At 38.8% G+C, this 16,711-nt stretch overlaps 1 protein-coding gene across 1 annotated transcript; it reads right to left on the minus strand.

The window, feature by feature from the left end:
- Positions 1–226: 226 nt before the first annotated feature.
- Positions 227–16,711, minus strand: fam219b (family with sequence similarity 219 member B). The gene is made up of 6 exons (XM_034229539.1): positions 16,526–16,711; positions 13,527–13,635; positions 10,240–10,333; positions 7,984–8,061; positions 3,046–3,097; positions 227–1,351 (listed from the first exon to the last, which is right to left on the minus strand). Exons 1-6 carry the CDS (start codon positions 16,586–16,588, stop codon positions 1,199–1,201), a joined length of 549 nt encoding a protein of 182 aa, XP_034085430.1. The 5' UTR covers positions 16,589–16,711; the 3' UTR covers positions 227–1,198.

Here is a 16,711-nt window from a genome sequence, read left to right on the forward strand (position 1 = left end):
TTTTAGCCTCTGCAGACCATTTACATGCACCAAAACCTATATAGAACACACTACAATGATAATAATATTAATAATTTGCTCCTGTGGGTATTGTCCACAGTAACTGTTAAATGTCTAATATGTGTAATGTGTAATTTTAAAGCGCTTTGAGTGCCTTGAAAAGCGCTCTAATAAAAATGTAATGAATTATTATTATTATTACAAGAAAGGGAAACCCCCCAAACAGCAGAATAGGGTCCCCTTTAAGAATTCAAGGTAACACATGGTGAGTTCTTGATATACAAATAACCATTTTTCGAGGTGAGCTTCTCCTTTACAGACCTGTTCATCGGGGCGAAAAAAAGACATCTCGTCCTCTGAGTAAACTAGAACATATCCCACATAATGGAATAACATGCCACACTTTAGTGCAGTGGCATAGTAAGCATTTCAATAAAGTTCTATAAAAAGAAAAGGTTAAAAAAAGGGATGATCACAGTGAGTAAGGCTTGTTCTTTCGTCCCAACGTTGGAGGAGTCCGGCTTCAGAGCTGAAGTCATGAGGCAGCAAGTTATTCGGAAAAAATAAAACATTCGTAGTGGCCAAACGGCGGTACTACAACTTCCGTATCAGTCCGTGACGTCACTGGGCCCAGAAATACTTTTTCCCACTGACTAACATGGGGAAAGAGACGTCTGTAAAGTAGGGGAGAATTTCTTTTAAACTGTATGAACTATTTTACAGCCCTTATTAGAATCATTAGGTCCTAAGAGCTGTAAAAGTGCACTAAAAGCTGAATCCAGATTTATTTTCTCTCTCGGGGGCGGGGCTTAAGGGAAAACTCAACTCTGCATAATCTATAAGCGCAAATACGGGCACTATTTCTATTCTATTTTATTTGTATTTACTTGCACCATTTGATCTGTTGTATCGTGTTGCACTGTTGGAGGAGCCTGTGACCTAAGATTTTCATTGACATAACTACACTGTAGCTCTGTACAAATGAAAAATAAAAGCCTTGAATCCTTGAATCTTGGGTAATTTGTGACGTTTTGCTCTCGAGAATCTCAGGCTTGAGATTTTGTCTTTTTGCGGCAATGAGCATCTCTCAAAGGAAAGAACGAGGCCTCCGACGCTGGATCCACTTCTTATTAAACATCTGACTGGAAGATCAGTATTTTCCTAACAACATCCATGGGTTTGAGTCCCGAATCCCACCTCATTGAATGCAGCAGGACGGACTCTCGGAGGAGCAGCAACACACAGAAGAACCAATCTTTTTGGGGGGGATCAGGTCCAGGTCCTCGTCATCGGGGATCTCATCGAGGCGATATCCGTCCTGGAGCAGCTGCCGGCTCAGATCAGGGTGCACCTGCAGGAAGAAGAGAGTATGATAACTGTTAGAAAAATCTCACTGGTCCCCGGCTTGAGCTTCAACCTCAGGATCCATGTATCTGTGGTCCTTTCCAGAATGAACTAGTTCCTGAACAGTGTCCTTCACATGCTGATATCAAGAGAGGGAGTTACACAGTCACAAGATGGAGGAATAGAAAGCAGTATTCAATGTTTACTTCAGATTAGCTCCACGTCAGAAATGAGCATGCTTGATGTCTCTCTCCATAGAGGCTGGATCATCATGTTAATCACATAGCTATCATCTGCCTCAAACAGTCCTGATGCTCTTCTAGGTAATCACACATCCTGTCATGTTCACAGCTACAGTTGGGATACCTTTGTTATCATGTGACTCTCATATTGGAAGAGGACATTCACTATTTTCCCAACAATAAAACTCTACTGTCGGATCAAGTCGGGAATTGAACTAGCATCACAGCAGCTCTTCATGCAACAACAATAGGACATATTTAAGGTCACTGAGGAGACACATGATCCAGACCCTCTAACGTACATGAGATCTTGTCACAAGGATTCATGAGCCGCTTTCAGACCAAGTACTTAGCCGGTACTTGTTCCCCCCGAACTCTTTAGTTCCTGGAACTGTCCTAGTAGATCGCGTTCTCACCGGAATAAGTCCCTGAGGGAGGACTAGGCAAATGAAGCCGCTGACGTCACTTCTTCTTCTTCTGCTTTGGGTTCACAAAACGTTTCTGAGTTTTACGGGGCGTGGTTTGCAATTCGCCCAGCCAATCAGAAATGGTTAGTGTGGCCGACACACCCACGAACCATTTCCTCCTCAGGAAAGTACCACCTCTCTAAGGGACTATCTGGGGGTGAAAAGGTTCGCGCGAACTAGGGACTAGTTCCAGATCTTTTTTGGAGTGAAACCAAATCTCCACCCCCTATCGGCCTAGTTCGGGGGGGAAAGTACTCTGGTGTGAAAGCGCCTATGGGTCATTTAAATGTAAGCACTGCCGCTAAAAATGACAAACTTAAAATTTGCATTTACGTACAAATTCTAGTTACTTCTACAGTAATGTGAGGAAACAAGAAAGACTGATTTCTGCTAAACGGCCGGGAAAACCACCCCGACTACATATCTGAGCAGGGTGTGTGTGTGTGTGTGTGTGGGTGACTGGTTTCATGCACAGTGCTGATATGTTATGATGCACTACTGCACTTCTACTCAGGTTTTTTTTACATGTTTTAAAAATGTACTCAACATTGATAACACTTCCCCCTAAATTGCTCCTGTGGGGATTGTACTCCACAGTATTGAGTGGATGTAAGTCACTTTGGATAATAGTAAAAGTTCATAAAAACAACACACTTGAAATATATAAAAGTCTAACAAGTGACATCTAATGTACTTTTTACATATAATTAGTTTTACTTCAGTAAAGGATCGAAATACTTTTTTATATAAGTATAATGTGGTGTTGCGACAGTCAGACAAAACATTTTTTTAAATAATGAACCAGTTTTACACCGTGCAGAAACCGTGTGCTGACAAAGTGATGGATTGCACAGAAGTCACAACGATGCAAATAGAGAAATGAAGCCCATCTTTGAACGTATTTGTATGAACAGAAAACACACTTATAGTCACTTGGCCAGTTCGACTGCATCGTGAGGGAAATATGTGAAAACATCTGAAGGAGAACTCACCTCGGCTGAAGAGTATCCCGAAGAGTACTGCTCAAAATCTATCTCCTCGTCACTGTGAAGACAAGCAGGAAGTTCTTTAAATCTGTCTTCAAACACACTGATATACTTCAAATTATTCCAATATGACATTGTTTTTTAAATGGAGGATTTTCTGATTAAGACAAGTGAGATTTTCTGATAAAATGCAGGTTTCTAGAACTCAATCAAACACTGTTCATACATCAAAACTCTCCCAAAAGGAAGTCACACTGCCTCAAATATAAACAAAAAAAGCACCTTACAGTCTTAATAACTCAAGGATTATATATATTAAATAAAAAATCAAATACAGGAGGGCATCAAAAAAAAGGAATTAGAAATCTATGGAAAGACTCTTAATTTATCAAAGTGGATTAAAATCCCTCTTTTCTCCAATAAAGAACTAAACAAACACTACATCTCTCAAACATGTGGGATAAATGTGAGTTAAGGTGATTTCTAATCCCTTAGGATTCCTCTACCAGCCCCAAAAGACCAAGCAAGTCTTTATGTTTGTTTAGAAAATCTAAAGAGTATCCTTTGAGTGCAAAATGCAATTTGTTCTGTTTACAGCTAGCTCTTTGCATGGTACTAGAGATGGAAGACCAAAAGACAGTCCAATGAAAACTCACCTACTCTAAACACTTAGACTTTATAGAGTTTTGGATATGTGCCCATATTGCAACACCAAAGCTGGTTGAACCTGTCTGAAAACTTTTAAAACAAAAGTCTATTTGCATGTCTGCATGTCAACAGGAGTTTTAGAATAATATTTACTTCCATTAGTCATGAAAAGAGCTATTAGAGATAGTCTTTTTTTTTTATATAAGGGCAAAAATTGAATATTCTGTGCATGAAAACTGTCAACTGTATCTCTACTAAGGGACGCTAGAGCTGGACAAATGCTACATATTCTAGTAAATTCCAAGGTGACATGTTCTATGGACAAGATGTAAAACGCTAAGTAGATCAGTGAGTTGTTCAGGGTTCAGCAAGAGGTGGGAAGTAGTGGAGTACAAATACTTCAGTACTGTACTTAAGTACATGTTTCAGGTATCAGTACTTTACTTTATTTTTCTGACGACTTTTTACTTTGACTTCTTACATTTTGAACACAAATACCTGTACTTTCTACTTCTTACATGTTGAACACAAATACCTGTACTTTCTACTTCTCACATGTTGAACCCAAATACCTGTACTTTCTACTTCTTACATGTTGAACACAAATACCTGTACTTTCTACTTCTCACATGTTGAACACAAATACCTGTACTTTCTACTTCTCACATGTTGAACACAAATACCTGTACTTTCTACTTCTTACATGTTGAACTCAAATACCTGTACTTTCTACTTCTTACATGTTGAACACAAATACCTGTACTTTCTACTTCTTACATGTTGAACACAAATACCTGTACTTTCTACTTCTTACATGTTGAACACAAATACCTGTACTTTCTACTTCTTACATGTTGAACTCAAATACCTGTACTTTCTACTTCTTACATGTTGAACTCAAATACCTGTACTTTCTACTTCTTACATGTTGAACCCAAATACCTGTACTTTCTACTTCTTACATGTTGAACCCAAATACCTGTACTTTCTACTTCTTACATGTTGAACTCAAATACCTGTACTTTCTACTTCTTACATGTTGAACACAAATACCTGTACTTTCTACTTCTTACATGTTGAACACAAATACCTGTACTTTCTACTTCTTACATTTTGAACACAAATACCTGTACTTTCTACTTCTTACATGTTGAACTCAAATACCTGAACTTTCTACTTCTTACATGTTGAACACAAATACCTGAACTTTCTACTTCTTACATGTTGAACTCAAATACCTGTACTTTCTACTTCTCACATGTAGAACACAAATACCTGTACTTTCTACTTCTTACATGTTGAACTCAAATACCTGTACTTTCTACTTCTTACATGTTGAACACAAATACCTGTACTTTCTACTTCTTACATGTTGAACTCAAATACCTGTACTTTCTACTTCTTACATGTTGAACTCAAATACCTGTACTTTCTACTTCTTACATTTTGAACACAAATACCTGTACTTTCTACTTCTTACATGTTGAACTCAAATACCTGTACTTTCTACTTCTTACATGTTGAACACAAATACCTGTACTTTCTACTTCTTACATGTTGAACACAAATACCTGTACTTTCTACTTCTTACATTTTGAACACAAATACCTGTACTTTCTACTTCTTACATGTTGAACTCAAATACCTGTACTTTCTACTTCTTACATGTTGAACTCAGATACCTGTACTTTCTACTTCTTACATGTTGAACTCAAATACCTGTACTTTCTACTTCTTACATGTTGAACCCAAATACCTGTACTTTCTACTTCTTACATGTTGAACTCAAATACCTGTACTTTCTACTTCTTACATGTTGAACACAAATACCTGTACTTTCTACTTCTCACATGTTGAACCCAAATACCTGTACTTTCTACTTCTTACATGTTGAACCCAAATACCTGTACTTTCTACTTCTTACATGTTGAACCCAAATACCTGAACTTTCTACTTCTTACATGTTGAACCCAAATACCTGTACTTTCTACTTCTTACATGTTGAACACAAATACCTGTACTTTCTACTTCTTACATGTTGAACACAAATACCTGTACTTTCTACTTCTTACATTTTGAACACAAATACCTGTACTTTCTACTTCTTACATGTTGAACTCAAATACCTGTACTTTCTACTTCTTACATGTTGAACTCAGATACCTGTACTTTCTACTTCTTACATGTTGAACTCAAATACCTGTACTTTCTACTTCTTACATGTTGAACCCAAATACCTGTACTTTCTACTTCTTACATGTTGAACTCAAATACCTGTACTTTCTACTTCTTACATGTTGAACACAAATACCTGTACTTTCTACTTCTCACATGTTGAACCCAAATACCTGTACTTTCTACTTCTTACATGTTGAACCCAAATACCTGAACTTTCTACTTCTTACATGTTGAACCCAAATACCTTTACTTTCTACTTCTTACATGTTGAACTCAAATACCTGTACTTTCTACTTCTTACATGTTGAACCCAAATACCTTTACTTTCTACTTCTTACATGTTGAACTCAAATACCTGTACTTTCTACTTCTTACATGTTGAACCCAAATACCTTTACTTTCTACTTCTTACATGTTGAACCCAAATACCTTTACTTTCTACTTCTTACATGTTGAACTCAAATACCTGTACTTTCTACTTCTTACATGTTGAACACAAATACCTGTACTTTCTACTTCTTACATGTTGAACACAAATACCTTTACTTTCTACTTCTTACATGTTGAACTCAAATACCTGTACTTTCTACTTCTTACATGTTGAACACAAATACCTGTACTTTCTACTTCTTACATGTTGAACTCAAATACCTGTACTTTCTACTTCTTACATGTTGAACACAAATACCTGTACTTTCTACTTCTTACATGTTGAACACAAATACCTGTACTTTCTACTTCTTACATGTTGAACTCAAATACCTGTACTTTCTACTTCTTACATGTTGAACCCAAATACCTGTACTTTCTACTTCTTACATGTTGAACCCAAATACCTGTACTTTCTACTTCTTACATGTTGAACTCAAATACCTGTACTTTCTACTTCTTACATGTTGAACACAAATACCTGTACTTTCTACTTCTTACATGTTGAACTCAAATACCTGTACTTTCTACTTCTCTCATTTCCCAAACAGCTGGTTCCTTTAGTCTGAATGTGTGTTTGATGCGTGATCATTATTCTTTAGAGTCATTGCGTGCCTATTGATTTGAACACGATCCGTGTATCCATCACTTCCTGGTCTTCTCTAAAGAAGAGGGACCAATGGAAACGTTGTCATGTTGCCGTTGTTCAGCATGGAAACATTCATTAGCTAACAATGACATTATTGTTCTATTAATATAAAGGGAGGTCAGGTACTCTTTAAAACAGCTGCTAGTTATGGGTACTTTTTATTTAAAGTGGACCTATCATGCTATATTTGAAACATATATTGTAGGGCCATACCTATAGAAAATATGTCTGTGAAGTTTTTTTTTCAAAATACCAAACAGATCACCCATTGTAGCCATGCCTCATGCTGCTCATACCCCTCTTTTGAAGCCCTGTTAGAGAAACGCAGATTTTGGGTCCTTAGCTTGAAAAAAAAGAAATTAGAGGAGGTGGAGCTAATGCCTGATCAGAATTCTACCGGAGATAAAGTTAAATTCTGTGTGATAAAACGCCATCCTGTTCAAACCACATCAAGGATTATTTCTGAAACAGTATGGAGCTCAAACGCTTTTTCTCTCTCAGGTTTATCACAAGTTGAGTTCTTTTTTTATTTCCTGCTTTTCAAACACACGTGCTCTCCAGTACAGGTTAGCTCTGAGTGTTAGCGAGGCTTGCTAATGTAAACAAAGACGTGATTACGTCCGAAACACGTCAGGCATTGTTTCTGATAGCAACTTTCTGTGGGTCTATGGCGTCACAGCAGATGGAAATCTGGATCAGCTACGCTGTTGCCCCGTTTTTAGAGATTTGGGTACGGAGGAAAAGAGAGAGGGTTGTACTTTCTGACGCTGCGTGAGTTCCCCGACACACCGGGGACACATATGTATGTATAAAAGACATCACAAAGTGCATTTTGCATGATAGGTCCCCTTTAAGTACATTTCAAAGCCCATACTTCTTTACTTTTGCTTGAGTAATGAAGTTTAGTCAGTACTTCTACTTTTACCAGAGTATCTTTAAACACGAGTATCTGTACTTCTACTTGAGGAAAGGATGTGTACTTTGCCCTCTCTGTGTTCAGGTGACTGCCTTCAGTAGGAATTGAACCCTGTGAACCTCACCTGTCTGAGTCCAGAGCCACTAAACTGTCCTCAGCATGTTGACTCAGAGCAGCGTAGCCCTTGTTATACTTCACCGTCCTGGAAGAAGAAACCAGAAAATGTTTTAAAAATCGTGCAAAACAAACATCATTAACCCTCTGAGACCCACGGCCCCAAATATCACGTCATCTTCAAAGCGTAACTCATGAACAGAAGAAGTAAGAAGCTTCTAATCACTTCTGGCACAATCCCAACAAATGAAGTCTTTAATGTGTAACATATAACATTACCTGAGGATGTGCTGATTTATGCGATGTATAAAACTTGATTATCATTGTAGCCATGCCTCATACTGCTCATACCCCTCTATTACAGCCCTGTTCCAAACAGACTGATTCTGCTTTAAACGGCTGCTGCTAGCCACGCCCCTTTGTAACTGCTGCTAGCCACGCCCCTGTGTAGCTGCTGCTAGCCACGCCCCGTTGTAACTGCTGCTAGCCACGCCCCTGTGTAGCTGCTGCTAGCCACGCCCCTTTGTAACTGCTGATAGCCACGCCCCTTTGTAACTGCTGCTAGCCACGCCCCTTTGTAGCGTCACGCAGCTTTCCCCTGCTGGAGAGTTTTCTACCGGGAGAAACTCAGCTAAACGCTGCAGTGATTAAATGCTATATTATGTGCCCAACCACTTCAAGCATTATTTCTGAAACAGTATGGAGCTCAAAACTTTCTCTCTCGCAGGGTTTACCACAAGGACATTACGTTACACATATTCTCTCCAGTAGCCTACAGCGTTAGCTCCATGGTTAGCTCTGAGTGTTAGCTTGCTTGCTAATGTAAACACAGAGCATATTACTCCCAAAACACGCCACGCATTGTTTCTGATACAGCACATAGCTTGACATGTTCTTTCTTAAGTGTTTACCGCTAGAACAGTGCCATTATATGTATTGTATATATATTAGGGCTGTCAGTCGATTAAAATAGTTAATCGCGATTAATCGCAAATGAATCGCACATTTTTTATCTGTTCTAAATGTACCTTAGAGGAATATTTTTCAAGTTTTTAATACTCTTATCAACATATGAGTGGACAAATATGCTTTATGCTAATGTTTATTATCATTTGAACATTACAAATATTCTCATGAATATTAAACACAACAACCTGTGCGTGTGTGCGTGTGTGTGTGTGTGTGTGTGTGTGTGTGTGGTGTGTGTGTGTGTGTGTGTGTGTGTGTGTGTGTGTGTGTGTGTGTGTGTGTGGTGTGGAGAGACACTGTGATGGATCGTTGGAGCTATGTGCAACTCAAGGCATATGCTCGAACGGGAGCCTCCTGGACGCTGCAATCATGTTACGCGCACTATCCGTGCTGAGTGTGCTGACTTTTCGTACAATGTCCCACTGTCTGGCTTCCTGCATAAAGTCAAGTGCTTTTAGTCAAGTGCTCGGCGCAGTTGTCGGCGAAATGTCGCTCCTCTGCTTTCATTTAAAAAGCTCCTTATATCAGTTAGCGCAGCTAGCTAGCACCAGATGCTAACAACAACAATACACGTAAGGTCGCTCCCTCGCGCCACACATACACACACCCTCCCGGTCCTCCCAATGGCCAGTCGGTGCCTGCCGGTGAGCGTGGAAGTGTGGTCTGCCACAAGCGGGCGGCAGGAGCGGGGCTGTCAGCATCAGCTTGTAGATGGTATTTTAAACTCGATGCGCTCTGAAACTACGGGGCGGCCGAGGACAAAAAATACTCATGCGTTAATCGCGTTAAAATAATTAGTGGCGTTAAAAAATGTTTGCGTTAACGCGTTAACTTGACAGCCCTAATATATATATATATATATATATATATATAACAACTTTACTCTAAGCCTCCAGCAGACATCCTGCTGAATACACAGACACACAGCTGCGACTGTATATGGAGACGATAGGTTGGGACGTGCCACATTTCGCAAATGACGTAATAGTAGCCAACATTCTGGATCAACATCAATATTTTTTATTTTTTGAGATGTGGAGGAAAAGAGAGAGGGTTTTGTTTTCTGACACTTTGTGAGTTCCCTGACACCAGGGACACATATTTATGCATAAAAGACATCAAAAAGTGCATTTTGCATAATAGGTCCCCTTTAACTTCTGTACGTACCACTTAGAAAAGCATTTGGATTGAAGTGATGCTAATGCAGTAGCTTTTAATCTGGTTAGCACTTATTGTAAATTGCTTTGGATAAAAGTGTCAGCTAAATGAAATGTAACGTAATCTCCAAACATCTCACCTCTTGGCTCCTTGTCGGGGCTGATGCACCACAGGGGGTCCTGGAGAAAGAGCTTTCTTCTTCAGGGCTTTCCTCGCCATCTCCCTGTGTTTCTCTGTAGAAAATAAACAGACGTGTTTGAGTCCTGTTGTGAAACCAGAAATGTTGAGTACCCCATTCTTTACGATAGAAATGTAAAGTACGGGTTTCCAGCACATAAAAAACTGCTGGATGCTAAATTGCATATGTTGGGCAATTTGAACGATTAGCATGAGTTGCGTTAATTAGCAAAGCTTACATGGACGATGGTTAGAAAATGGCTTGGCAGAATTTGACAATTTTTGAGTGGTCTTGGGGGTCGTTGAGGATGTTGAATCCATTTCTGACATTTTCAGGATCATAAAGGACCGTTTTAACCAGAAAGAATATTTCTAGTCCTTAGGGGCTGATTTTGGGGTCGATTTTGCAGTTTTAGGGGACTCTGGATCATTTGGATCGGACAGATTGTTTATTTATTTGAAGAGAAAAAAATCAGTTGAGGTTATCAATTATACAATTAGCATAAATTGCACTAATTAGCACCGAATGAGGACAGTAGTTAAAAAATGGCTTGGCAGATTTGGACAATTTAGTAGTGTTTTGGGGGGTTATTGAGGATGTTGAATCCAATTCTGACATTTTCAGGTTCATAAGAGGCACTTTTAACCTGAAAGAGGCCATATTTGTAGTCCTTAAGGCAGGGGTGGGGAACCTTTTTCCTCTCAAGGGCCATTTCAATTTTTTCAACATCCTCAGAGGGATGAATGATTGACCTCTGCTTAAAAATACTAAAATCACAGCCCATTCATTTTGCTTTTCTTTCATGCTGTGCAAAGAAAAAGCAACCTCTTAATCCAGATATCTTACCATGACTCACGCATGCATGCACGTGCAACAAAACAGAAAGATATGGACACAAGATGTGTGCAAATGTATTTAGTTTCCTATCCATGTGGACAAGCTTTAAGTGGGTGGTGGACCTAACCTCCTCTAGGGGGGTCCGGGGGCATGCTCTCCCGGGAAGATTTTTTTTTTAATGTTGAAGTTAAAAGCATCAATCTGGTGCACTTTGAGAGCAACATTAGGAGATCTATGGATACATCTCTCAACACCCAGATGAAACAGAACTGGAAGCAGATTTTCTTTTTCTTTATGGATATTTTACAAATCACTCTCCTTTCAAACTGTATTCTTGTTTATTAATAACAACTTTTTTTTACTGTCATAGTATTTTATACCTGTTTACTTTATTCTCTTATTTTTTTTATAACTATAATGATCATATAAAGATGTGCCTTTACCTCACCGGTTGGAGAAAAAGCTTCTTATATTCGTTAGCATAGCTAGCTAACCAGATGCTAATAACAACAAAGGTATTGACTGTATGATCAGTATGACAGATGAACAGATCGCCACTGGGCTTTCAACTAAAGACACAGACACGCAAAAACTGCGGCATGTGTAGGGCTCCTTATGGGTACTGCCATTTTTGGAAGTGCCGGAGCGACGTTCTGCTGCTCTCCGTCAGAACTGCACCACGTGATGACACGTTAGGCTCGTGTTGTGTTCAAGGACCCTAACCAGGAAAAACAGGCACTCGCTTGTTTAATTATTTTGCGGTCTATATTTTAATTTATTTATTTTTTGCGTGCGTTTATAAATTACCTCGAGGGCCGTACCAAATGGTCTCGCGGTAGATGTAATGATTTATATCTTGAGCTCTCTATATCCAATGGTCACTAAACAAGTCATGATAGTGACAATCAGCCAACAGAGAGAACACATTTCTGGTTAAAACTGCAATATAATAGCCCAAAACAAATCAATAAACTTTCCATTTCTTCTTTCAGACAAACGATGTTGTGGTTTACAAAAAGGTATGTATGTAGTTAATAAAAAATATGCTGAAAGTTGATAATCTTACAGAAGTGCACCAGATAAAGTGAGTATGATTATATCTTAAACAGAGAGTAAAGAGTCATGTGTTCCTCCAATGTCACATGACAGATTCAGACTGGGATGGAAACTGTGGAAATCCTCCCTGTTTCTCTCAGGAATTAGCAGATAAATAAATATTGGCTGAAGGATCACCAGTGAGTCAGCGGGACAAAGTGCAGAGACCTATAATCTACATATTAGGGTCCATTATAGGACGACTGAAGGCAGCGATCGGGTCAAAAGCTGCAGCGAAACGTCGACTAATCAATTCGTGCACCGAGAGAAAATTAATCAACGGAAACTTTGATAATCGATTAACCAGTGGAGGAATTCTTCGTGCAGAAGTCGCGTAAAGTGCATTTTTCAGCATCTTAAATATGGGGATTTCCTGCTTGTCTCAGTATTATGTCATGTTAAAGTTAATATTGTCTAATATTTTCTGACAAACATGAATCTAGAAAAGTATCTGCAGATTATTTGATATTAAAACTATTCTTTTGTTCGGCCCTAAAATGCTTTATCTAAATGTTCACATGTGTCTTCATCTAAAAAATTAAGATGTCATGCTTTTCTCTGTTTTAAATGACATTTAAGTGAATATATTTGGGTTTCAAATGACACAAAATACCTTTGAAGAACATCACATAGATAATTAGGATGAACGTTTTTGAACGACACAATGATTAAAAAGAATCTTCAAATGAAATGACAATGCTGTAGCCATTAACTACTTTTTAAGTGTTGAACAGATTCAAGGCTTTAGCTGTCACAGTGTGTGCTTCGTACAACAGACTGAACCACAGCTGACCTCACAATAACTGTTCGGGAATAATTTGCTTAGGTATTTAACCTTCGACCCAGTTCATAATTTTCTCCTCTCACTGTCTCTTTTCCCGTGGCATACAGTAGGTCTACGGCCTTGGGTATAGCTGCTAACTCTCATAAGGAGGGCCATGAGGTAGTTTACTGTTCAGGGACGAAGGTTCCCTGGCGCACATTCTTTCCTATGGACGAGAGCTCTAGTTCGATTCAGGGTCCATATTGCTTTAGTCTCACCGATGAAGAATGTTGTTTATTACACTCCGAACTAGTTAAAACCTCAAACTACAGAAAGAGTTCCTCAGAATTGGTTTGGCAACCGCTGTGTCAACTGGTGACACACCACCTGTTTTGCCGTCAAAGCTCCAGCTCTCACCGTGCCTCCCTGAGTCCTGTTTCCAATTGCTTCAGAAGTTTCCCCCACAATAACAACCATTATAATCAGACCAACACACAGGCGTTGTATAATAGTTAATAGACTTTGTAATGACGGGTGAAGAAATGCTGCTCACGTAGTTTGAGGTGTATTGCTGGAGCTCTGGACATGATGTAAGGTCCTCTTTTCTCCACCGGCCGGATGCCCCCGTCAGATGTTTTAGGTCTGGTGCCATTACTGGGTCCCTGAGGACGGAGGAATTCAGAACAATCTGTACATTAATATATGTTTGGCAGCTAAATAATCATAATAATAAAGCATTGCATAATATAGCACTTTTCATACGTGCAGCTCAAAGTGCTTTTTACAAAATGACACAAGTTAAAAACAAACAAGAAATTCCCCTCAGATTATTTGTTAAGAACTTTAAAAAAGGTACATGCAGCAAAATATAACATTTGATCAGGTTCATAGACACAAGGAGGTAAAAGGTATGATAATAAATAATGGTTTATCTCCGACAGATAAGACACAAGACGACTGAGTCGATGCAACAATATAAAATATAAAACCCCATAAAACAAAGTGAGCATATCGGTACAACAATAAATAAACCAATATAAAGGTAGGTGAATAATAAAGACTAAAAGAACATTTAAAGTGGGCGGTTGCTAATAAAAAGATAATCTAAAAAGATGCGTCTTTAGCTGGTGTTTGAAAATGTCTAAAAATAACGAAAAAAGACAATTATATAATAAATAAAGGACATCACGTGTCAAAGGACAAGGGAATAAAGTGTTTAGGGGTTCCTTAAAAGTCTTAAAAACTATAATTCCAATGTGTTTAAAATATAATTTCCACCTTTATGTATTAAATCAGCGAAAGTGTGTCTCCAGTGTCATCGGTGGGATCAAAGTGCATTCACACCAATACAATTATGAGGTACAAGTACTTCAGTATTTACATTTCCTGCTACTCTGTTCTTCTCCTAAAATATAATCCAGAGGCAAATAATGTACTTTCTACTTAGGTTACTTTGTGAATGTATATTATTAATCTAGCAATAGCTCACGACAGGCCGTGGTATATGGTCATTATATCACAGCTAAGGGGCGTTGTTCGGCCCGACGTGACCACTCCTCCATAGTAAGCAAGTACCCGGAGGTCGAAGTTATGTTTCCATCTTAAGCTTTGTTAGTTAGCTAGTTTCGTAACGGACGCACCTGTGGCCACTAACGGTCATAATTTCTCTGCTTTGTTTCAAGACCCGCATCAGAAAGCTTTTGAATGGTGGTACTTTTCGAGTTGGTCTACCTGCTCTTCACGTGGCTCTGCAGGTCGTCGTTTAGGTGCTTTCTGGAGATAGGCACTGCTCAATCCACTCCTCCCTAGTAAGGCCACCCCGGAGGTCCAAGTTAACCTTAAATGTTTCCATCTTAAAGTGGACCTATCATGCTATATTTGAATAATATATTGTAGGGACATACCTATATAAGGTATATATATACGTTTTCTTTTTCAAAATACCAAACAGATCATGCATTTTAGCCATGCCTCATTTTGCTCTCCTCTACCCCTGTCTTTGAATGCGCTGCAGCTGGTCATGTTACCATGCTGTTACCATGCCATGGCAACCTCTCATTCTCCTGATAGGTGGAGAGTTGGCCATATAGGCGGAGCTCCTCCGTCCTGACGTCAGAGAAATGTTCAAATCTGGATCAGTCTGTATCAGATCTGTTGCAGCCCCGTTTTTAGAGATTTGGGTATGGAGGAAAAGAGAGAGGGTTGTGTTTTCTGACACTTGGTGAGTTCCCTTGAACACCGGGGACACATATTCATGTATAAAAGACATACAAAAGTGCATTTTGCATGATAGGTCCCCTTTAAGCTTTGTTAGTTAGTTAGTTTCGTAACAGACGTAATGTAATAGTTGTAAAGGTTGTAGCTTTTTCTCAGACGCGGAGGGATACTGGCTAAGAACCAATCAGATTAAAAAAGTAGCCGTTTTATAAGTCAAATTCTACATGATATAATGTGATGAATCGATCCCTGTCTAATTCTCCTTGATAGCGCACATTTCACAGCAAAAAGATAGACTTCAATCAACTTATGAATCATCTAAATGTTCATCTTTTAAACCCTTGTGTAATTCACGAAAGATAAATAGTTATTTGAATCTAAAGCCTTATATTAATAAGCCAAACATTCAAACCATATTGACCTTAAAGTAAAAATGGCTCTAACAAAGACTGTATGTGTATCGTTTAAAAATATCTCTTCTTTTACCAGCTGCCATAACTAAAGCTTAAACAAATTAAAATCAGTACCTGTACAAGCTGGGATGATTACACATTCATGTATATAACTTTAAAATGGGACATAACACACAATAAGTACTTTTGAGGCAATACTTTTTTAATTCATGACTTTTACTTCTAACATAGTATGTTTTCTATTAAGCTACTTTTACTTAAATTAGATATCTAAGTAGTTCTTCCACTTCTACATAAGTTACTCCATAACTGTCTCTAAAAAAGTGAAAACTCCTCCAGATGTCCCCAGCAGTTCTGTTTATGGAATAAGAAAGTATAACACTGTAGGTGTTTATGGGCCAACTATATAATGTCACTTAATGTCAATCAAACTCAATCTTAGCATTGTAATACGAGAAAGAGAAACACTTCATTTTGTAAACGCGACTAATATAAACAACTGTCAAAATCACATGCTAAGCTAACCAGCTAGAAGCTAGCTTATGGATGAATAAAGAGAGAGAGGCGTTCATTCCTATGAGAGTTGCTCAGTGGCGCTTGAAGCCAAAAATAGAGAGACTGTAGGTTCAGAAAGTACACAGATGTGAGCCCATGGCGCATGCGCAGTCTGAGTTTATTATAAACTTTAGCCTTTGTGTCGTTGTTCCACATAACTTACCCGGATTTCATTATTCATTGTGCTTTATTAATTATTATACTTCAGTTTGCTGCTGTAATATAGCTGTTTTTATACCAGTGACATCCTTGGAGTTGTAGTACCGCCATTCGGCCACTACGTCCATTCATACAAACCGTCTTCAACTAGCCTCCCAGTTTCTATTTACAAGTTAGCGTTAGCCGGGCTATCTTTAGCAGACATTACCGGGAAGACTTGCGGCTCCAGCAGAGTGTCCTTCTCCGGTTCCTCTATGATGTCGTTCATCATCTTGTCGGTAGTTGTCACAATGTATTCCACAAAACAGCCATGGTGGGACTTTGTTGTTCTTCTCCTCGGGAACAGGGATGCACTTCTGTCAGCTAATGCATGAGTGAAAAGGTTCCATACTAC

Source organism: Gymnodraco acuticeps, unplaced genomic scaffold, assembly GCF_902827175.1.
Source record: "Gymnodraco acuticeps unplaced genomic scaffold, fGymAcu1.1, whole genome shotgun sequence".
Classification (NCBI taxonomy): domain Eukaryota; kingdom Metazoa; phylum Chordata; class Actinopteri; order Perciformes; family Bathydraconidae; genus Gymnodraco; species Gymnodraco acuticeps.